Source organism: Apiospora aurea, assembly GCF_038362705.1.
Source record: "Apiospora aurea strain CBS 24483 chromosome Unknown utg000008l_segment0_segment0, whole genome shotgun sequence".
NCBI lineage: Eukaryota > Fungi > Ascomycota > Sordariomycetes > Amphisphaeriales > Apiosporaceae > Apiospora > Apiospora aurea.
The window spans coordinates 1,841,012-1,862,644 of NW_027117395.1; the positions used below are offsets into that span (position 1 = coordinate 1,841,012).

Consider the following 21,633-nt stretch of genomic DNA (forward strand, 5'->3'; position numbering starts at 1 on the left):
TCCAGCTGAAGACGGCCCCAACTGACTAGCAACCGTGACAGCTCCTCCCCGCCAATCTCGTGAGGCTACGAGGCGTATTCCAGTTCCCAAACGACCATATAGCGGATCAGACTACATTTAGACTATTGAGAGTCCACAAAATTTAAGCGAGCTCCCCATACTCTAGCTGTATCTGTAGGGCTGCCTAAGCGGCTGACTCGAGGACCCCTGGAAGAGGCATTGCACGTTGACGAATGCTTTCCACCATGGCACGATTGTGAGAAGCCATGCGCCGAGTCAAGCAGCTCAGGGGGTTGTTGGGGTTGGCATTGTGGCCTCGATATGGCTGTTGCATGTTTGGCTATATAAGATGCATCGTGGTCTCTTGTCTTGACACATATCCAGCCAGCATGGCACCTGGCACAGATACACACGTCACTGAATATACCTTACAAGTAACCTCTTTACCATCCCAACAATCTTGATCCCAATTCACATTCACTCAAAATGGCCGAACGTTTACCTCCCGTTGAGAAGCTTCCTCTGGCTCTCCGTAAGAACGGTACGTCAACCCAAAGGTGCTCTCATCGGGAGCCAAGACGCTAATAGTCGCAGTGCGCGATGAGTGGGATAACAAGAAGCCCGAGATAGAAAAGGAGCTCTCCGATATCCTGACAGTACCTTGGACTGTGGAGGTGAATCCTAACCAAGTGTTTGCCTACGCCGGAGATGGCTACGCCAAAGAGTCCCTTGGAAGCTGCATCGTCGCGTAAGTGCCCCGTCATATGTCCCGCTTCAGCTGTCTTCAGAGCCGACTTGCTTACTTTGATGCGTGTGTCCCTGCCGAAAAGCTACTTCAAGGGCGCCATCTGGCAGTTCAAGAATTACGAGAGCAGCTATGGCGAGGAAGGGCTCAAGGAGCTCAACGACATTTGCCACGCGCACGTCTTGACGATGGACGTGGACCTCAACAAGCGCTTCACGTACGGCGGCGTCGACGTGGACGAGCGCGGCGCCCTGCGCATGCTGTTTTCACCGGACAACCTGGGCTGCAACATCGACTACTGCGTGGAGCGCGACACGCTGCTCAAGGCGCTGAACAACGCGCCCGCGGCGCCCGGCGCCAGCGGCGGTGCGATCAGCTTCGCGACCCGCACGGGCATCCGCCAGGACTACGACCCCAAGATCGAGGCAATCCGCGCCAAGATCGCCGAGTTGCTGGCGTGGCCCGAGATCCAGCTCAATCCCAACTGGGAGGAGGTCTTCGCGGCGCTCAAGGCGGAGAGCCAGGTCAAGAAGACGGAGCTGCGCGAGGACTGGCAGGCGTACATGGGCTCCATGGCCATCTCGTACTTTGAGGGCCTGCTGAGCCAGATCCAGTGGCAGAAGTTCGACGACGACCTGCTGCAGGAGGGGTTCCGCGACGCCGTCTCCAAGGGCGAGGTCAAGTTCCGCATCGTGGAGAAGCTCAAGGATAGCTCGTACAGCGAGTGTGAGGTTGAGGATGGGATCTTGTATCTCCAGGTAAGTGCTTTTCTCTCCCCCATCTTACGGGGCTTTCCTGTGCAATGAATAACCGATATACTGACTGGGTGCACACAGTCAACGGCGAAGACATGGGGAACGAACACGTCTTACACGGCGGAGAAGTTGGTTGATAAGCTGTAAGCGGTTATCGTAGCTAATAACTTGAAAACATCATCAATATATCCAAGTTAATACATCATCCTTTGCGCTGATACAGCCAGAAATACTGAATCAGGTATGGCGTCTCTTCTCATGCCTATGCAACCTTGCTTTACATAGGAGAAAATGAAAAAAAAAGTCCAACTCCTCAGTGCGCAATTAAAATACTGACGCGCAATTGGTGATACCCATCTTAGTGTTGTGCAAGGGTACGGTGAAACGCTTTCAGGTAGCTGAATGAGGGGACAGTGCAGCTAGACAGTGCGAAGGCTGCCTCAATCCGCACGTGAGCGATTTACACTGTAGCGTCGTCATAGCCCTTCGCTTCTGCCTTCACATGCGAATAGTCTCATTTGTTCCCAGACTTGCTTCCTATTTGTGCCTATGCATCTGATATTGAATACACCCATCTTTGTCTATAGTGTTGTCGCATAGTCATGTCGTCCTCAGCACCGCAAGGCTATGGCCCCAATAGCCATCTACACCATGTCGTTAGGCCGATCCAGAGACCTGTCAATTATGTAACGAGAGCGCTGGTCGCGGCATCGTATCCTCTGCGAGGCATCTACTACTTCCTGCGACATCCCGCCTACTACCCGCTCTTCATCAGCCGACTTCTCCCTCTGTCCCTCATTTCGCTCTTGGTGTATACAATACTCTTCACCTTCGCCTTCCTGCCGCAGTTTGCGTTCCTCGCCATTTTCCACGGTCGCGCCGCATGGTTTAATGCCGTGGTGCTCACGCTGGGAGAAGGCCTGGTGATTATCCAAGGTTTGTTCGAGGGGTTCTTCGTGGACGAATGTCGCGTAGATGTCTTCGATGTACGTACACCTTCTACCAGCGCTTGCTTTTTGTTTTGATGTGCGCTCGTCCGGGAAGAAGTCTAATCGAACTACCAACAGGCAACCCTCATTAACAAAGGTCTCGCCGACCTCGTCGCGCCCCATCGCATCCTGTTCCCCGACGCTCCGAACTCGGTCAAGATGTTGGGGAAACCCAGTACGGCCGCGGTCTACCAACCATGGAGTCTGATCCAGATCATCGAGCTGATCGTCTTCCTGCCGCTCAACCTGATCCCCTTCGTCGGCACGCCCGCCTTCATCATCATCACGGGCGCGAGGCTGGGGACGTTTGCGCACTACCGATGGTTCACCCTGCGCGGCCTGACCAAGAAGGAGAGCAAGCACGAAGTTAAGAAGCGGGCGTGGGAGTACACCTGGTTCGGAACTGTGGCTATGGTGCTGCAGCTCGTGCCTATACTGTCGTTCTTCTTCCTTCTGACGTCAACCACGGGCGCCGCGCTGTGGACTGCGCGACTAGAGGAAGGGCAGAGGCGGCCGCCGGTTGGGACTCCTATTGCGCACCAGGAGCCCGAGACTGCTGCTGGTGCTGCGGATGAGCAGCATCCGGACGCGCCGCCCCCTCCGTATCAAGACAATCCTCCTGTCTAAGACAGCGATTTGTAGTAGACCCCATAAACATACAATGCTCAAGAGTCGATTATTTGGTTATGTTTGCATTTTCTGCTCGCGTGATGGGGATAATCCAGCACCGGGTCACTCCATTGCGATTCCTCACTGACCTACGCATCTTCACCGTCCCTGATAGGAAACCGGCATCATGATAGCAATTACTTGAAATCCCAGTAAGTGATATGTATCGCCGTAGCTTCGAATATAGCGAGAAATCCCAATCATCGACTTATTTGAAAACTCCTGGGGAATTTGACCACCTATGTGGGCGCCACTACATAGCTATTGTTAAGCAGAGTCGCTATATAAAAAAACAGTACCGATGTGCATCAAACATCTTTTTATGCGCCGTACGAAGTATCTGCCTTTTTCACTCGCGCGACTCACCTGCCTTCGGCAGATCTTAACGGAGATTCAAAGGAGAGCTCTTGAGACTGACCTTGCAACTAAACCCAAGTCTTAGCTTGCAAAGTAGTTATATGTGAAGGTACCTTAGCTTAAGTTTCCCCTCAATCCCCCATTTCGATTCAGGGGCATGCCGTTCTTTGGTGTATCCAGGCCGTACTTCTGCGGGCCTAGTTCAGCAGAGGACACTTTAGGACTCCAGTCTTCTTGACTTGATGGGTTCAACTCGCCATGTAATATAAATAGATGGATGGATATATTAGTGTATACTCCAAAATCCAGGGTTGAGCATAGCATGTCTCGATATGCGGGCGTCACAACGGACTCGCAACGTAATGCCTAAATCTACATGCGAATACAACATGTTAAAGGGGCTGTAAATGGTCGCCCGTGCTGATTGGACAGTGGTCAAACCTCAAGGCCAACATCTGGGGCTCTCTGAGATCCCCGAACAGAAGGTTACGAGAACACCTCGATGGCAGTACATCTTGGGTGCATCAACGACTCTGGAGCCTCAGCAGTGAAAGGTACACTCTTCCCCAAGTGGTATTGGTCTCAAGGGGCAAGGTCAAGTCGATCAAAGAGGCGAATGCATCAGTGGGGGTTACTACATGTCTGCCTATATGCAGGTAGGTGCTAGTGACTGCTAACCTAAATATCATCGTTAAGAGTGCTCAGCCAGCTTGGAAATATTGATTGATCGGTCCTGTCGGAACGGTCCCAAGATATAAAGCGACAGCAGCAAATGCATTTGATGTTTCGATGACTTCAGCAATTGGATTTTCCGCAATCGGTTTCATCATGAAACGGTAGGTGATGTCGAGCGCCTACACATTCAACGTGGGCGTTGCCGTTTGCCGGAACTAAAGGGAACTGCCCAAAGTGAATGACTGGCATCTTCGGTACCTCCTGCGGCAACCGGCTGGACTGCTTGGCTGTGAATTGTAATGGAAACTTCTACTTCCTCTCACAGTGCCTTCGGGCCATACTCTTGGGGAAGGAGCAATTGCCATTACTTGGGCCTGGTCCCGCCTAGCCACATGGCCTCGCCGCGCAGACAGAGGCAGGTGCACCCTCAATGACAGCATCAACACTCCGATGAGGAGAATACAAGTAGGAAAGAGGGAAGGAGCTGGCTAGGCACCCACGCCATGTGGCCGGTTCAGAGATTTCAATGTTCCATCCATCTCTTAAGTCATCCACAGAGTCCGACAGACCTTCTCTTCTTCCTCCAACTTCTCCCCATCCATCTCTCTTCTCTACTCTGCCATCTATCTTCTCTGCTCTGCCATCCTCAACACCAAACTCCAACCATCGTCACTCGTTATCAGTCACTCGTTTCCGTCACCATACACACACCCACAGCAAGGTAGATACCAAGTCACTCACACGCACTCACAATGCGGCACCTTGCCCTTCCGGGCATCTTTGCTGCCTTGCTTGGGTCAGCTTCAGCTCAACAGTATGGCGGCGGAGGTGGAAACGGCGGCAACCCAACCTCTGTTCCGTACTCTGGCTCTGGAGGTCCCGGCGGCTCTGGTGGCTCCGGCGGCCCTGGCGGTTCTGGCATCTCCATCACCGGTGGTGGTGGTGGTACCTGTCCCTTTCCTGAACCCACTACTATCTTCGTCACTGTCACCCCAGATGTAGTTGTCGTCCCACCTCCCAGTACGGTCACAGTCACTGTGCCCAGTCTCCCATTCGGTTACACTTCTGGCGTTTCTGCTCAACCTGGACCTCAATGGCCCTCTGGCTGGCCTCCCGCTGAATCCCTCACTGTTCCCTGCACCACTGGCCCCAACGGTGAGCCTTTCCCATCTGTTCCTGGTTTAGTCACTGTAACCTACACTGGCCTTGGAGGATCTCCCGGTGTAGGCACCTTCTCACTTGTCACTGTTCCTCCTGCAAGCCAGACCGGATATCCAGGTGGCCCTTTCGGTGTCTCTTCTTCTCCGGGCGGACCTGGAGGCCAAGGTATGAGCAGCATTCCTGGCTGGGTTTCTCTCGGTTCGTCTCCTGAGCCAACTGTTACCGTCACAGTTCCAGAAGGAACACCTGCCGGGCCACGGGGATCAGGAACCAACACCAACCCTGGGGGATACAGTGGCACTTATCCATTCCCAGAACCCACATTGACTCTCTCGTACAATCCTCCCCCAGGTGGTAATGGCGGTGGTGGTCAGGGCGGTTCCTCTTATCTCCCCACTGTCACAGTCACTGCTCCTGAAGGCCATCCAGGTGGCCAAGGAGGCTCGGGTAGTTTCACCAACCCATATGCGCTCCCTACCATCACTCTTACTGAACCTGAAGGTGGATCAGGCGGCTCAAGTGTTCCTAGTGGCCCTGGAGGAGAAGGTGGCAGTCCTGGCAGCGATGGCGGGCAAGGTTGCACTACTGGCCCCGATGGCAGCGTCGGACCCTCCAACCCTTTCCCAGGAGTGACTGTCACTGTTCCTCCAAATGGTCAACCATCGGCTACCCCTGGAGGTCCCGGAGGCCAAGGATGGAGCAGTACACCTGGTGGCGGATGGGGCCCCTCCTACCCTTTCCCGGAAGTCACGGTCACTGTGCCTCCAAACGGTCAGCCCTCAACTTACCCCGGAGGTCCAGAATGGAGCAGCACACCTGGTGGTGGATGGGGCCCTTCTAACTCTTGGTCTGTAGTGACTGTCACTGTACCTCCCTACGGCCAAGGTTCTGCCCCTCCTGGAGGACCCGGTGGTCAGGGATGGAGCAGCACACCTGGCGGTGGTTTTGGTCCGTCCAATTCTCTGCCGGAAATCACCATTACTTTACCTTATACCACACTCACTGTTCCTTACTCCATACCCACTGGACCCGGCAATGGGGAAACCAGCAGCACCCCCTCAAGGCGGCTACGGTGGGTCTCCTCCATCACCAACAGCCACCCTCTCCACCATTGGAGTCACACCTGGTGGAGGAGGTCCTGGAGGTTCTGGTGGTTCAGCTAGTCAGACCTTCTCCGGCGGCTACGGCTGGCCAAGCCCAAGTACCGGACCCGGAGGCCAAGGACAAGGCCAAGGAAGTGCACCATCAACCCTCACTATCACCATTCCCAACACTGGATCAGGCGAAGGCTATCCGACAACCCCGGCTTTGATATTCCCAATCGTGTCTACCTTGTCTGGCACAATCACTGTTACTGTCCCCTCGATACCCTGGACTCCAATAGGTATGTTCTTACCGTCACCCAATTGCGTGTTCTGAGAAAACTGACATTAGACTCTAGCAACACCACCGGGGTTTGGCTCTGCCACCTTCTCGACGCCATGTCCTGAGGAGCTTACCACAGCTGGACAGCCGGGCCTGCCTTGGACGTATTCATCCTACACGGAATCAACGCCCAGTGTTGTGACCATCTGGCCAGTTTCAACAGAGGAGACACCTAGCCTCATTACCATTTGGCCTAGTATTGAGACCATCTGGCCCAGCAACAGTGGTGGCACGGGGCATTCAGGCCAAGGAATGGGCAGCACTTCTTGTCCTGAAGATGAGGCAACCGATGTTGGACCTATAGAAGCAACTTCCACGACAACTCTTGCATCCTCGTCTACATCAACCCTCATGTTGTCGTCCACGTCATCATCTACAGCCCAGTCGTCTGATGCTGGCGCTGTAGGCACAACTTCCACATCAAGCCTTGCATCGAGTTCAACATCAACCTCTGCATCGACTGCAACAGACCAGACATCCAATGCTGGCCCTGTTGGTGCCACCTCTACCTCGAGCCTTCTCACCTCAGTTCCCACCAGCGGATGGAATTCAACTAGTGCGACGGCCCTTTCATCCAGCACTACATCACTTTCCTCGTCATCAACGACGACCTCGTCGTCTTCGTTGACATCAGCGCCCACGTCTAGTACCCGTTCATCGTCCAGCGCTTCAACCAGCAACAGCTCGACGATCAGTACCTCCACGAGCGTGTCCTCTTCCAGCAGTACCACCTCTACCACTTCAGAGTCATCAGTTTCTGGACAGTCATCACAGTCCTCTTCGCTTGCGACCACTTCAAGTTCGTCGAGCACTACTACAAGCTCTCAATCAGCATCCACCAGTTCGTCGACTGCATCACAGTCATCTAGCACTGAGGTGACTACAACAAGCTCCCACTCAGCATCCACAAGCTCTTCAACTGTATCATCACAGTCGTCTAGCACATCTACCTCAACTTCTGCGGCAGGCTTACTCAAGATATCTGCCCCGACGCCTTCGCTGGGATTGACCATGATGGAAGCTCAGGTTCCAAACCCCACGGTTGACTTGACTATGGTCACAGTTCCGAGCCCAGCAGTTCTTCCCGATGAGCCTTCCAGTGATGCTGCTACACAACTCGCTGCGTCGTCCACTGTAGGTGGGTATTCATTCGGCAACGGCCCGAGCAAGCGCACGTCGCCTTGCGGCAATCCGGCAGACTCGGGTAATTTCACATTTGATGTAAGTCATCCCCTGATTCCAAGGCCACGCTGTACGTGATGCTGACTTTACCCAGTTGCAAGACATTGAGCCACTGATGCGACGTGGGCACGACGGATCACATGATCCCCATCCAGTACCTCTCCTGAGCCCCTACCACCGTTTCTGGTTTTCAGAGGGTATCGAGGTGGTCAAGTCACAGTCGTCGGGTAAATTGGTGCTCCAGTACCAGCAACCAACTATGGACATGGCTAATGGGGCCGAAAACTCTGCAAACTTCAGCACCGGTCCCAAGCAGGCCTCTGATTGCTTTGCGTTCAATCTCTACGGTATTCGTCTGGGTTGCTCTTCTTCTGAGTCGGAATGCCTTTTTACCCTCAAGGGTCATCGGTTGGACACTGAGTCATTTGCCGATATCGAGGTGGCAGCGCAGATTGTTCATGTTCCTGCTTGCTCTTCGAGTGACTGCAACCTTCAGTCTGTTCCCGTCTTGAACTTCAAGTCTCTCACATCTGTCTCGATCAGCTTGAAGGTTGAGAGCGAAGACCAGATGTGGTGGGCTGATGAGGTCGCGCTGGGCTGGTCGAACAACAGTTGTGAGAAAGCCGAGTGCCGAACCGAGGTCCAGGATTCGATTCGAAGCCGAGACTGGAAGGCAGCTGGCAAGAAATGGCGACGGTGGATTGGCGTTTGAGTAGATGGGGTTGGCATGTAAGATCAGCATGACTATAGACACTTTGCTTGATTTGCTGAGTTGTCGAGATTTTTTTACGAACATTTGATGGTCGAGACGGGACACATTCAAAGTTATCACTTCGGAGCACGGAGTAATGAGATGAAGGGGGATGGGAACTGATAGCTCGCAATTTTGATGGTGCAATTCACCTTGAGAAGTTAAGCTTAGTCCTTACTTCTGTAGATTAGACAATCTGATGATGGTATTGTTGGTACAACGGCAGCTCAGCAGGATGGTGATGTGAACGAATGCGTGCCTTGACTTGGTGTTTCGGGCCCACGTGCCGCGATCCCCAAACTCGGGCTTTGAAGGTTGACGAGATATGTGGGCTTGTCGTTAGAAGGGCGCCGCCGAAAGACCCGAGCACCGGGATCACTGGTCAGTCATTAGGGCTCGCGGTGGACGGTGGCTTTTGCGGCGATATCGGTGCCGCGTTAGTAGAGGCATGTCATGAGTTCACATGAATGAAGGTATGGGCCAAAATGCTGGACAGGACCGGGCCGTATCTGGTGGCGGACATCAGTCCGGGAATAGCCACCACTATTTGCCCGGCTAAACTTCAAAGGGTCGGTTGGATGGGGGCTAGCTGGGCCACCATCACGTAAGTACGTAGTAGGTTAGATATGTAGACTTGCTTTACAAGAAATGACTCAATCATTCAGTAGGAGACGAGACGTCAAATGACCGAAGTGCGGTAAGTTTGTTGATCGACGGAGATCCGAGCTGTGATCGGAGCTCTGATATGAGCTGGATCTAACCGAGCTGGCTCATGGACGGGCTCGTTCTCTGGTGCCTCCAAGGTTGCTTCCATCAAAGGACTCACGATAGGTACTCTAATCGGGAGATTGTTGATGGAATCAACCCCGCTTTATTGCCGGTACCAAATCCACCAGAGACGCTACTGTGCTCTGCTCTCTCCCTTCCCCGTGGCCATCTATCCACCTATCTCCTTACTGATTAACCTAACAGGCTACTTACCCACCCACCATCCAACCCAGTATGTCAAGCTGTGTGTCAAAGGCGCCGATATTGGGGGGGGCGCAGGCTGGCAGGAGTGTGGGCAATCGGGAGCGGCTGTTCCTGGTATCGCTTTTACTTGAACTTCCGCCGTCTCGGCAGCCGTTTGCGCGAGTGACTCCCACGTCTTCTGATGGAATCCGTACTTATATAATCTCCGTCGCTACTGCCCTCCAAGACTAAACATGGAATTCGGAAGTGGCATTAAGTCGCGGCTAGCCACTGGATTGCTTTCGCTGCCATTGTTCTAAACTACCACAAAGCTTCTAGCCTCCGGTCGATTTTCTGCTCGTGCCTGCGTCGCTCGCTTTGTGCAAGTATTGAACCCGACATGGAGCCCATGCCGTCGTCCGCCTCGTCGACCGGCTCTACTGCAGCCGAAGACTTGCCCGTGGACATCGAAAAACAACACGGAATCAACTATTCTGGACTGGGCGGCACAGGTGGCAGTGACCAGGCGCCAAGGAAAAGCGCAAGCGAAGGACATCAGGCTCAAGATGCCGACGAGAATTGGCAAATTGAGCCGGAGCCGCCCGTTTTAGACACGGACGCCAGTGGTATTGCAGGGACGATGAACCGAGTGCTTAGCAGGATCTCGACCAAGTCCAGCTGGAATCCTGGACCGCCACCCGACGGCGGGAAGGCCGCGTGGCTTGCCTGTCTCTGTGCACATCTGGTCGTGATGAACACGTGGGGATTCATCAACTCCTTTGGCGTCTTCCAAACGTACTACACCAACCTGTTGAGCCGGTCGCCCTCGGAAGTCTCCTGGATCGGCTCGATCCAGGTCTTCCTGACCTTCTTCATCGGCACCTTCGCCGGCCGCATCACCGACGCCGGCTTCTTCCGCCCCGTCCTGGCCTGTGGTACCTTCTTCCTGGTCCTCGGCATCTTCACCACTTCGGTCGCGACGAGCTACTGGCAGCTCCTGCTGTCCCAGGGCCTGTGCATGGGCCTCGGCTCGGGCTGCCTCTTCACGCCCGCCATCTCGGTCGTGTCGACCTACTTCGACAAGAAGCGCTCCCTCGCCATCGGCATCACCGCCAGCGGCTCCGTCTCGGGCGGCCTCATCTTCCCCGCCATGGCCCGCCAGCTGCTGCCCAGCATCGGCTTCGGTTGGACCGTCCGCGCCATCGGCTTCGTGCAGCTGGCTACGTGCCTCTTTGCCAACTTCTTCATGAGGGCGCGTTTACCGCCGCGCAGGACTGGCAGCTTGGTCGAGTGGTCTGCGTTTCGCGAGCTCGAGTACACGTTCTTCGCCATTGGCATGTTCTTTGTGAGTCAAACTCGAGCCCCCTTTCCCTCAAAATCATCCTCTCGCGTTCGAGGCAAACACGCACTAACTCGGGAGGATACAACTAGAACTTCTGGGGTGTCTACTTTGGCTTCTACTACCTGTCCTCGTTCGCGCGCAGCGGGCTGGAGATGAATCCCGGTCTATCCTATCCCGACTCGCTCAACTTGCTCCTGCTGGTCAACGGCGTCGGCCTCATCGGCCGGCTAGGCCCCAACTACATGGCCGACACCGTCGGGCCCCTGAACCTGCTGATTCCGACATGCCTCATCACGGGCGTCGCGCTGTTATCATGGATGACAGTCGGCACGCCCGCGCAGCTCTACGCCTGGTCCGTCTTCTACGGCATCGCGGCGGGCGGGATACAGTCCCTCTTCCCCGCGGGTCTTAGTAGTCTGACGACCGACCTCCGCAAGCGGGGCACCCGCATGGGCATGGTGTTTACGATTGTCAGCTTCGCCGTGCTCACGGGCAATCCCATCGCGGGCGCCATCATCGCGGCGTCGGGAGGAGGGTATTGGGGCGCCCAAACGTTCACGGGCTGCTCGCTCTTATTGGGCATGTGTTTGATCTTCTGCGCAAGGCTCGCGCGACAGAGGAGGGATGGGACGGGGTTCCGGGTCAAGATATGATTGTTGGCCGCCGGTACGAGGGGGGTACCCAGCTGGCTGGTCGGCAATGAGATGGTTGCCAACTATGTATATGTTGCTACTGAAAATTAGAATGCATATCAATGTATTACAACTTAACTATATGGAACATGCTTAAATCTATCGAGTTACTAACAGCGGTCATTTTTGGAGGTCTCTGGAAGTTATTTAAAAGAGCATGCTCATTCCGATCATACTCTTGTGCGTGGTTCTCCTTTAGTACAAACGGACTCATTGGCAAGGGGTAGCTGTCACCGTTAAAGCAGAGGCAGTAAAGAATAAATGTGTAAATTTCTAATATCATTCGCTAAGTGGCCAAAACTACGTAGAAGGACAGCAATCTGTGCCGTATCTCGCCTAAGTCATTCTATGCAAACTCATGATCTATCTCCCAGTGGATACATGTTTGAAAGCAATACGCCAGCCATGCAACAGATATATATATATATATATATATACCTGGGTAGTTACTCGCAAAACCCTCAGTCCAGACAAAGCGAATAGGCAGAGAGGGTATAGGCGGGAGAAATTCAAAACCATCCAAACAAAAGCATTGTTCTGCTAAACCCCCATCTTAGAGGGTCCCCGCCCTCACGACACCATCGGTATCCGGCATCAAGCCCCTGGGTAACTCGGGCGGGGACTTGCCGTTGCGGTACTGCCAGAGGCGGCTCAGATCCTTGACCTTGACGTCGCGGCCGTCATCGAGATGGGCCGAGAGCTTGCCGTGGAAGCTGCCGTGGACGGCAACTTCGGGGTGGGCGAGGTCGCCCGACGCCTCGCGCTTGCCGGCGAGCTCGAGCAGGGCCCAGCTGTTGGCGAACCCCTCGCGGGCGTCCTCGCCCTCGGTTCCCTTGCCGCCGCGCTCGACGATGCTCTCCATGAAGTCGTTGTTCTCCTCGTCGCAGCCGCCGCCCTCGGCCGCCGTGACGATGGCGTGGCCGTTGGCGTCGCGGCGTAGGGGGAACATGCCGTCGAGGTAGTGCTGGCAGAACTGGTGTCCACCGCGAGACGAGGTGCGCGAGAAGACGCGGCCGATGAAGCGCGGGATCAGCGCCGAGGCCCGCTCGCTCGTGACGAAGTGTAGCAGGCCCCAAAGGGCCACGAAATCGGTCGTGTGCGCGTAGTGTTCAATATGGCCGACGACTCGGTCGCACGCCGGCACAAGGGATGAGGCACGCAGAATCTGCTGCTGCTGCTGCTGCTGCTCCGACTGCCCCTGCTGCTCTGGTAGCGCCGGGGGGCCGATCCCATCCCCGGCGATAGAAGGCGGGGTGGGTGGTCGCTTCTCATGAAACGATGACTGCTTACTGGCAGTGCCATGCTCGTGTTGGCTGCTTGGTGCGGTGCGCATCTGGACAGGCGAGTCGAGAAGGGGCTCTTTTGTCAGGGTAATATCCTGGGTGGTCAGGGAGTTGGGGTTATTTTGCTGGGCTGTTTGGTTCGCCACGTGCTTGGTGGGCGAGTTCATGTGGTTAGCCGCGGCGCCAAAGGTGTATACTTCCAGCTTCGACAGTATGTCTTGGGGCATCTCCTGCAGTAGCCAGTCCAGCACCATACTGCCCTCGATGGCGCCCTGACTGTGCAGGATGAAGATGACCTTGGACTTTGCCGGGTTGTACAGCTCCTCCTTGACGGCCCGGTAGGCTTCCCGAACGTCGGTGGTTGCATAGCTCAGGTTGCGCTGTACCAGGCATTCGATAACGTCAAAGATGATGCCGTCGGTCTTGTTGTGAATCCCCATGACAGGGCGACCAAACGTCAGAGCCAGACGGTTAATGTTGCTCAGCAGCCAGGCCTCGCTATTTGATCAGTCAGTATGGCATTATAGGGGCCTGTCTGGGACGTGGGGTGATTTACCCGCAAGCGACGCCATTAATAAAGATCCAGCTCTCATGCGCGTGTTCCTCTTTGGCCTCGGCGTACACGGGGTCGGAGTGGTAGGTCAACGTGGGGCCGTTGAGCGACAAACATAGAGCCCAATTGACGGTCGAGAAGAAGGCCACCCACAAGATGGCCGTCCAGACCGGGAGGAACACCAACAGAGGCAGGGTCAAGATGAACCCGAGTTGCAAGACGACCAGGACCCCGTGGATGAAGAGACACCACATGTTGGAAGCCGAAAAGGCCATCTCATCAAAGTGGCCACCGTGGCAGGGCCGTAGCGGCCACACGACCCACGGCAGTGCCCAGGCGAAGTAGAAGAAATAGTAGATATCCCACATGAGCAGCGTGAAGGGCGTGTCAGTGTAGCTGTAGTTGATGACCGACTCGCCGCCGACCTGCGAGCCGAAGAAGGCGGTGTGGTCGCCCGTGGTGTTCTGGGCGGCCCGGGCCTCGGTGGCGGCGTTGAAGCGCGACCGTTGCCGGCCGGTGTTGGAGGCTGTGGGGATGGGCGTTTTGTGCGTGGACGATGCGCGGCCGCTGTCGCGTGCGCGCGAAACTAGCGAGAGGCCCATGATGGCGGCAACGGCGGTGGTGACGACGATGAGCGACGCCGTTGTAGAGTATAAGTAGTATAGTGCAAAGGACATAGCCATGCGTCGGCCGGGTCCCGGCGAAGCTTTAAATGAACCAGGTGGTGGTGGTGCGTGTGCTACCTAAGTATTTGAAGACATAAAGTGATATTTGTTCTGCTGACGGTCGCCTTTGGTTCAGCCCTCCACATGATCCAGATGGCGGACCAGACTCAGAGCCTTGTCGTGTAGAACAAGCACAAGCACACGCACACGCACAAGCGAGACATGGTGTGCAGGAGGCAGTTGCAGGCGCGCCCACCCGTTTGCTGCTGCTGGGCGTTGGCTGTTGGTGGTGGTGTGGCAAGCAAAAAGGGCCCCCTTTGCAACCTAACCTCCATTGTAAAAATAGCATTGCGTCACTGTAGCTGGGTCGCACGGCGGCGGTGTGCCGGCCGCCCACAAGAAACGATCATGCACCGACCGTTTAGTGGTCTTTAGTGGTCGCTGTCGCCTACCATTGACATGCCACCACAGGAAGCTGAGCCGCTTCAGCCGCTGACTGGCGCCGGGCGCTGTGCTTGCGCTTGGCGGAAGATTGGCAAGGCTCCATTTCTCGTGCAATGCAAGATCGTCGTTTTCTGAGATGCCAGATCCAATCAGCTGATCGATGGCGGGTAAATTAGCCCACTCTGTGTGTACGTAAGTCCCTGCGGGGGAAAAAAGGCACAACCGAGTCGCATACTCTCATCTCGTCCTCGTGTTCCTTGCATGCAGTTCGTTCGGTTCACCGTACAAGCAGGGACAGGTTGAGTCAGGTCTCGGGTTGTATTGCATCAAGTGCATGACTGTATTTATCACAGCCTCAGCCAGCACAGCAGAACCATTCAATCAACGGAAGCCGGCACGCTACCTACATACACATCATCCTCGGTGGGCTGCATGTAGGCTGACGAGTACAGCTCAATCAATCTGATCAAATACATCCATCCCGCATTTCGACTTACAGTACCTGCCTAAAACATCCGCTTTATCACTGGGCTCGTGTCACCCACCCTGTTCCTTTTTTTTTTTGCACGTGAACCAACCGCCCGCCCTATCTTCCATCATGGATGCATTCCATAGCAACTCGCTATGGTATGAGCTCGGTGCCACTTACACTGAACTAAAGTACTCCAAATGGCGGGCGAGGCATTCCGATGTACTCCTGCCAGGGTTTTCGATATCAAACGGATCGAGAGCTACCCCAAAACCCGTTTTAGAAGAGCGGCCGATAGCGTACGGCCGTTGGGCTAGCGCCACTGTCGGCAGGCCGGGTATCAATATAGCGCGGCATCATCTCACTACATTCCCGGGGGGCCGTTGTCCCCACTTCTACGAACCACGGGAATCTTTGCCACTGCTGTATCCGGATTCACACATCTCTGGGTCTCCGAGGACGAGGATTGCAACCCATGGACATGTTGTCATTCATTCGCAAGAGGCACTTACAAGGGGCGTATCAGATTTGCTGATGATTTGGGACAGTTATGCAACCAGTATGAAATGTGCATTATTTATATAATTCCCCGTGAACTCCAAATGTCTAAGGGAAACGCCGAGCGCCTTCAACTATGCAAGAAACGATCTTTCCAAGAGACGCTGGCACCGGGCTACAGCCGTCCTGGATTACACCATGTAAACCTCTGGGGGCTGGGTCGGCATGGGCTGCTTCTTTTTCGAGAATGCGCCTCGAACTCCATCTCGAGCTCCGTCGAACCCCATATCAATGCCCTCGCCCACTTTCTTCTCGCCCTTCTTGAACACGCGGTCGATCTTGTCGCCGAACCACTTGGAACAGAAGGTGCGACAGAAACCATAGACGCCGGTGATGAGCCAGAAAATACAGTTGACCAGATCGAGCCATACGGCAACCTTCATGGCGCGTACGCTGGTGCCCTCGTATTTGGTGCCGCTCTCGCGCTTGAGGAAGATGCCGGCGAAGGTGCCAAAGGTGGCAATCCACAGGATGAACAAGAACAGGTCAAAGGACCAGAGTCTTGCGGACTTGATGACGAACGGGATACTGTAGACCACGGTCGTGATACTCGAGATGCCAGCGGTAAAGACGGCGAAGCACCAGGCGGCCGACTGAGGCTTGCCGGCCTTGCGGTCCTCGTCGACACGGTGGGCGTAGAAGCCGACGACAATGAGGGCAAAGATCAACTGCAGGCCGCGGGCGATCCAACGCGCCACAAGTTCAAACTTTTGGGCCGGGTTGATGACTTGGAAGCCCTTGTCCATCACCTGTTTCCTGGCGTAGGTTGTAGCGGTAGCCGTTACTTTGCTCTTGGCATGGGACTTGCCCATCTCGAAGGCGGTATCTGTATAACCCATCTTGGTGTGTTGAGGGAGTTGGCAGATAAAAGGTAGTACGCGACTAAGGAATGTCGTAAAGATAACAAATGGTATAGAGTACTGGGAGTCTCTTCTGTTGGGACTTTTTGGACTTGTTGGTGTTCTCAAAGGATGAATTTAACCAAGTGCTGCTGTGTGGGTATCAGCAAGAATTAATGAGAGATAGTAATAATGAATGTTATCGTGAGAATGTGACTGGGGAAAGGCCCGATGACACGCAGTGCCTGGTCGAGTATGCTGTTGCTTGTAAAAAAAGGAAACCGAGTCAAAAGGAAACGACGGTTAGGGAAGAGATAGATGCAGAAAAGGCACAAGTTAGATGGCCAACGACGAGCGGGCCTCGAAGCCATATAAATGAGTTGACCTCGCCCATTCATGCCATGATAGACGAGGGTTTTTCTCTACCAACAAAGAGACCAAGAGGCCATTCGAGTGCTCTTTTTACCAATCGCCTCTGCTGAAACAAGAGAGGTTCTAAATCGGGCACCTCTCGAGACGTCTGAACCAACCAGATGGCGGCGGTTGTGGTGGCCCGTGCCCCGCCCGTTGTCGCGCATGGCTCCAAGACAAAGAGATCGACTGGTTGACATTTCTTCAACGGCAATCCAGGCGCTTAATCCAATGGGCCCTTTCACCACACGCTCTCTTTCACACACCACAATCAGGTTTCCCATCAATGCTTCAGGTCAGGTCTCTTCGACTCTAACCGCCCAGCGCTTGGAGAGGGCGCGAGCGCGTCAAGAAGATGACCGTGGTCTGGGTTCCAACTGAAATCAATTGTCCTTCGTGACCGACTGCCAATGATTCCCTGCTTCGCTCATGGCCACTCTCTGCTGCATCAACCCACTCGGACGCCTCCTCAGGTGTTGGATCTGGGCGTTACGCTACCCAAGAGGTAAAGCGAGACAAGCAGTGCAGTGCAGTCAGAGCCGGAACGAGCCGCTACAGGTATTTAATCCTTCGTGGCTTTCCATGAACCTTCTTTCGGAGGTGTGGACGAACTGCCTGCCCACGAGGCTGCGTTTTCAGTATCAGTGATGCATTTGCTGCATCATGCATTTGCATTGCATTCTATGTACGGTACCTCGTCGGTCAGCTACATATGCACGGGAACTTCCCAACAGGAGCAACCTTAAGGAGAAACTCGCCTGTTCGCGTTGCTTTTTCTTTCTTTCTGTTTTCTTCTTGAACTCAATAGCCGTCACGGGCCCAGGAAAGTTAAAACAGCTTGTTTGGCCACCCTTTCTCCCGCAATTGTCAAGGGTTCTGCGCCCCTTAATGCCCCTTGCCCTCTCCCGCCTGGGTCGGACACCAAATCAGAAGTCGAACGGCACTGGCAGGCAGCGATCAGCGTCGCGCTTGGTATGATGGCTACCGACTATGCCGCGTCCCCCACATCATTGGTTTATCCAGAGTTGGCTCTTGGTGCGCTGGTCTCTACAATGGCTGAGGGCGCCATACTGTCTAGACCTATCAGGACACGACAAGCATTAAGGTTTCCCATGAAGCCCGTGATGATCCTCACGGAAGTGAAAAGCCTCGAGGGTAGGTGTCTGCTACTAGTCAACGCGGAACTCTGTGCATGATTGACATATCCCAATGCATCAAGATGCAGTCCTACGAAAATGCCCTAGGCTTCCAATCATAGGGATGCCGACCCAAGCCACACGTGGTGGTGATCTCGCTAACAACCTTATGAAGCGGCCGCATTACCGGACTACACCACCATTGGTTCCATGTGTTGCTTTTTCTCACATCCTTCTTCATTTTGTTTTCTTTTCTTCCCCTTCCTAGCCCCTGTGGAACTGTTTGGGTTTTATTTACCTTACTCATTTACATGCCGCCCGCTTTTGCTAGATGCGTGTCGTCATGAACACCAGAATCCGTCAAATCGCATAGGCACCTGTTCCTTCTCATATTTACTTATGCTGTGATGGCTGCCGATGGCTTCCCAGTGCAGACAGAAGAAGTGGCTTGGCATGGCCAGGATGTTGCGGACCGCCCGCCTCAAGAAAATGGCGACAGCAGAATTGTCGAACCGGGGTCGCCGATTCAAGTAGTCTTCGCGGATCGCAGCGCAGCCGGGTCCATTGCGGCCGCACAGCAGGCCATCGTAGGCAGAGGGAGCTTTGGCATCACATACGCTGACCAGCGCTGCAGCTCAATTTCTCTGTCCCAGAAACCGCATAGGGCATCCGGACTCGCCACTCGATCCAAATCGGTAGCCTCAGAATATCGTGGTACTAGCATGGCCAGACCTCTTTCCAGCATGGCTCAATACGATATGGCCGACTCGGAGTCGTCCACACAGCGAGATTCGACCGCTCGTTTGAGAGAAGCCCGATTACGTGCCTCCAAGGAGTTGCCCAGGGTAGAGAACGGCTTGATCCGCATTCCGAGGAGACAATCTTCCATTGTTGACCGCCCCCGAAGTATGATGAGCCGAACGCGCTCTGGTGAAGACATCGATCTGCAGCCGCGGAACGAATTTGAGACACACCCCTCTCCGTCGCTAAACCAAAAAGCAGAGGTGGAATCGGCTCCGAGGCCAGCAAGCCCCCATATGAAACATATACCGCAGCCGTCCCGGGCGTCTCAAACACGAGAAGCGTTCGCGGCGAAGATCTGGAAAGCGACTCGAAGCCTGACCGAAGCATGAGCCCGACACCGGTTGCGCTCCTTCGCCTAGACGAAGACGCTGTCTCTCAATATGAGACTCGTCGGAGAAACAGCTACTCCAGCATCTCGTCCCGCCTCTCTGTACCTGTCAGCTACACTTCGACTGTCAAGCGGCCCAAGACCCCTTCACAAGCACGTTCACACCCGGTACAAGGAATAGGACAGTCTGGTCGTCTTGACAGCAAAGGCAGGCACCAATCCCCCTTGCGAAACTCATCGGTGCACGTGCTTCCTTACGTTGACGAGAATGGCGACTGGGTCGAATTCAACGGCGATGCCCACGTGGCTGAAAATGGAGGCGGCTCTATAATGTCGGGAATGTCGGGGAGGAGGCCGAGCGTCACGATAAAGAAACCTCCCTCGCAGAATGGGAGCCTGAGCAGCGGCGGTTCAAGCCGCCTACCCGATTTCTTCAGCCAGCAGGTGTTCCAAGTCGTGCTGCATAATCCCGCTACAGCACATCATCTTCTGAAGTTCAGCGAGAACCGGGTATGCAGTGAAAACGTCGAGTTTTTGGCAAAAGTATGTCGGCCGAACATGATCTTATTGGCTTCATAGTGTCGCATGGCTAACAATGGCCCAGATTGAACAATACCATACGACCTTGAACCAGCTTGCAGATATCATGACGGGCATCCACAAGACCTACATGACGCATCAGTCGCCACATCAGCTCAACGTGCCCGGGAAACTGCTGAAGGAAGTGCACAAGAGGATGAAATCGATCGTCATGACGAAGCTGCCAGCGATGGAAGCCCTCTTCACGGAGATGGAAGTGCTGGTGGAGCAATTGGTCTTCACGGATATCTATCCACGATTTGTTAACCATCAACTTACGCTGAACGCGAGCAAGGCATTGGCGAATGACCGTGCCAAATTCCAGGGACTTGGTGACTGTTTCTGCTTAACGAACCCAAGGTGCGTATATTGGTTTGAGGCCGTTTTGTCTCGTCCTGCGTTAAACATACTAATACAATGACGTATTATAGTCTCGCCGACAACCCCGTTGTGTTTACTTCGGATGGTCTGATCAAGGTCACTGGATATAGTCGCACGGAAATCATTTCGCGGAATTGCCGGTTTTTGCAGGGGAAGCTCACCGACCCCGTCCCGGTGCGGCGCCTGAGGAACGCAATGATAGAGGGTAGGGAAGCGGTCGAGCTGCTGCTCAACTATAAGAAGAACGGAGACCCGTTCTGGAACCTGCTCTATATTGGTGAGTCGATCAGGGAGACCCTTGGCCTCGCCATTTCGTATCTGTTTGAGACTAACATCCCATTGAAGCTCCGCTCATAGGTGAGAACGGCGAGGTGGCCTTCTGGCTTGGCGGACAGATCAACTGCTCCAGCACGATCCACAACAGCGCCGACGTGATGCGCGTGCTATCGACGTCGAAATCCGACGGGAACGAGCAGATCCAGGCCAGCCACAACCAAATGCAACCCCGGACCTCCTTCTCGCGAACCCTACTCCGCGCTCTCGGCTTGCGCAACGACAGCAACCCAAACCCGCTTAAGGCCGTAGCCTCATTTGACGTGGGTGTAGCGGGAGGCGGCGGTATGGAGCAAGATGTGTTGGGCCGAATGGAGGGCCAGGACCTGCCGACCCAGATCAAGGAGTTCTACACGGCCTACTCCAAGTACATCGTAGTGCGCGCCGACTCTTTTGTCGTGCACTTCTACTCGCAGGGGGTCGCGGATGTGCTGCACTCTGCTGGTTTTAGCAATAATAGCAGCACGGTGGCGCTCGATGGTAGTCACAGTGCGAGCAGGACGAGCAGGACGAGCAGCCACGAGAGTTCGATGGTCGGGTCCGACGTCTTTAAGTATCTCAAGAGCTGCATGATCAGCCCGGCAGCGTCGGCCGCGGGCGACTACAAGAACCGAGTCCGCAGCTGCATCCGCGCCGGCCACCCCGTCAGCGCCGACCTCCGGCTGCAGACGCGGCGCAGCGCCAAGTTCCGCGGCGACGAGGCGTTCGTGGTCCACTGGACGCCGCTCAAGGATGAGCGCGCCGTGGCGCACTGGATCATTGTTACGTTGGTGCCGACGATTCCTTGAGCTGGACAGGTCGAAATTCAATCGAGAGAGTCATTGGGAGAAGGAGGAAACTCAGTATACGATTTCATGGATCATGTACGATGTACAGACCTGTTGATGAGCCTTGGAGCTGAGAGGTTGACTAACGAAAAGTGCCGCAAACAGTACAGTACTTTTTAGGGGGCGCAGTAAGGAGTGAGGCATGGATGGTCTCTAAACAAGGAATACGGTCAGCGGATAGGTGTTGCAAGTGTACGGAGTAAGCGACGGAGCGACTTGTGTTGAAACAGGAAAAGAACCTTTTGACAGACTTTAATCAAATAACGAGCTCTACTCATCCTCAAAGCGCACTTTACCCAAAACCAAACACTTGATATCACGCTACAGAT

At 54.6% G+C, this 21,633-nt stretch overlaps 10 protein-coding genes across 10 annotated transcripts; 7 read left to right on the forward strand and 3 right to left on the reverse strand.

Annotated features, from left to right (window-relative positions):
* Positions 1–486: 486 nt before the first annotated feature.
* On the forward strand, positions 487–1,647 carry PG986_012034 (uncharacterized protein; the record flags this gene model as incomplete). The annotated part of the gene is made up of 3 exons (XM_066848256.1): positions 487–541; positions 779–1,503; positions 1,582–1,647. 3 exons carry the CDS (start codon positions 487–489, stop codon positions 1,645–1,647), a joined length of 846 nt encoding a protein of 281 aa, XP_066694952.1.
* A 455-nt stretch (positions 1,648–2,102) lies between these two features.
* On the forward strand, positions 2,103–3,116 carry PG986_012035 (uncharacterized protein; the record flags this gene model as incomplete). Its single annotated transcript, XM_066848257.1, has 2 exons — positions 2,103–2,486; positions 2,568–3,116. The coding sequence occupies 2 exons, from the start codon at positions 2,103–2,105 to the stop codon at positions 3,114–3,116; spliced, it is 933 nt and encodes a 310-aa protein (XP_066694953.1).
* Positions 3,117–4,942: 1,826 nt separating this feature from the next.
* Positions 4,943–5,984, forward strand: PG986_012036 (uncharacterized protein; the record flags this gene model as incomplete). The annotated part of the gene is made up of 3 exons (XM_066848258.1): positions 4,943–5,135; positions 5,236–5,345; positions 5,757–5,984. 3 exons carry the CDS (start codon positions 4,943–4,945, stop codon positions 5,982–5,984), a joined length of 531 nt encoding a protein of 176 aa, XP_066694954.1.
* Positions 5,985–6,889: 905 nt separating this feature from the next.
* On the reverse strand, positions 6,890–7,789 carry PG986_012037 (uncharacterized protein; the record flags this gene model as incomplete). Its single annotated transcript, XM_066848259.1, has 2 exons — positions 6,890–7,587; positions 7,636–7,789. 2 exons carry the CDS (start codon positions 7,787–7,789, stop codon positions 6,890–6,892), a joined length of 852 nt encoding a protein of 283 aa, XP_066694955.1.
* A 1-nt stretch (position 7,790) lies between these two features.
* Positions 7,791–8,670, forward strand: PG986_012038 (uncharacterized protein; the record flags this gene model as incomplete). Its single annotated transcript, XM_066848260.1, has 2 exons — positions 7,791–7,997; positions 8,053–8,670. The coding sequence occupies 2 exons, from the start codon at positions 7,791–7,793 to the stop codon at positions 8,668–8,670; spliced, it is 825 nt and encodes a 274-aa protein (XP_066694956.1).
* Positions 8,671–10,060: 1,390 nt separating this feature from the next.
* Positions 10,061–11,655, forward strand: PG986_012039 (MFS monocarboxylate transporter; the record flags this gene model as incomplete). Its single annotated transcript, XM_066848261.1, has 2 exons — positions 10,061–11,005; positions 11,092–11,655. The coding sequence occupies 2 exons, from the start codon at positions 10,061–10,063 to the stop codon at positions 11,653–11,655; spliced, it is 1,509 nt and encodes a 502-aa protein (XP_066694957.1).
* Positions 11,656–12,247: 592 nt separating this feature from the next.
* PG986_012040 (uncharacterized protein) lies at positions 12,248–14,207 on the reverse strand (the record flags this gene model as incomplete). The annotated part of the gene is made up of 2 exons (XM_066848262.1): positions 12,248–13,475; positions 13,534–14,207. The coding sequence occupies 2 exons, from the start codon at positions 14,205–14,207 to the stop codon at positions 12,248–12,250; spliced, it is 1,902 nt and encodes a 633-aa protein (XP_066694958.1).
* Positions 14,208–15,797: 1,590 nt separating this feature from the next.
* Positions 15,798–16,505, reverse strand: PG986_012041 (uncharacterized protein; the record flags this gene model as incomplete). Its single annotated transcript, XM_066848263.1, has 1 exon — positions 15,798–16,505. One exon carries the CDS (start codon positions 16,503–16,505, stop codon positions 15,798–15,800), a length of 708 nt encoding a protein of 235 aa, XP_066694959.1.
* A 1,921-nt stretch (positions 16,506–18,426) lies between these two features.
* Positions 18,427–19,763, forward strand: PG986_012042 (uncharacterized protein; the record flags this gene model as incomplete). Its single annotated transcript, XM_066848264.1, has 2 exons — positions 18,427–18,958; positions 19,021–19,763. Coding segments are annotated over 2 exons (1,275 nt in total), but the record flags the coding sequence as incomplete, so codon positions are not given.
* Positions 19,764–19,779: 16 nt separating this feature from the next.
* On the forward strand, positions 19,780–21,265 carry PG986_012043 (uncharacterized protein; the record flags this gene model as incomplete). Its single annotated transcript, XM_066848265.1, has 3 exons — positions 19,780–20,123; positions 20,195–20,421; positions 20,490–21,265. 3 exons carry the CDS (start codon positions 19,780–19,782, stop codon positions 21,263–21,265), a joined length of 1,347 nt encoding a protein of 448 aa, XP_066694961.1.
* Between the last annotated feature and the right edge of the window lie 368 nt (positions 21,266–21,633).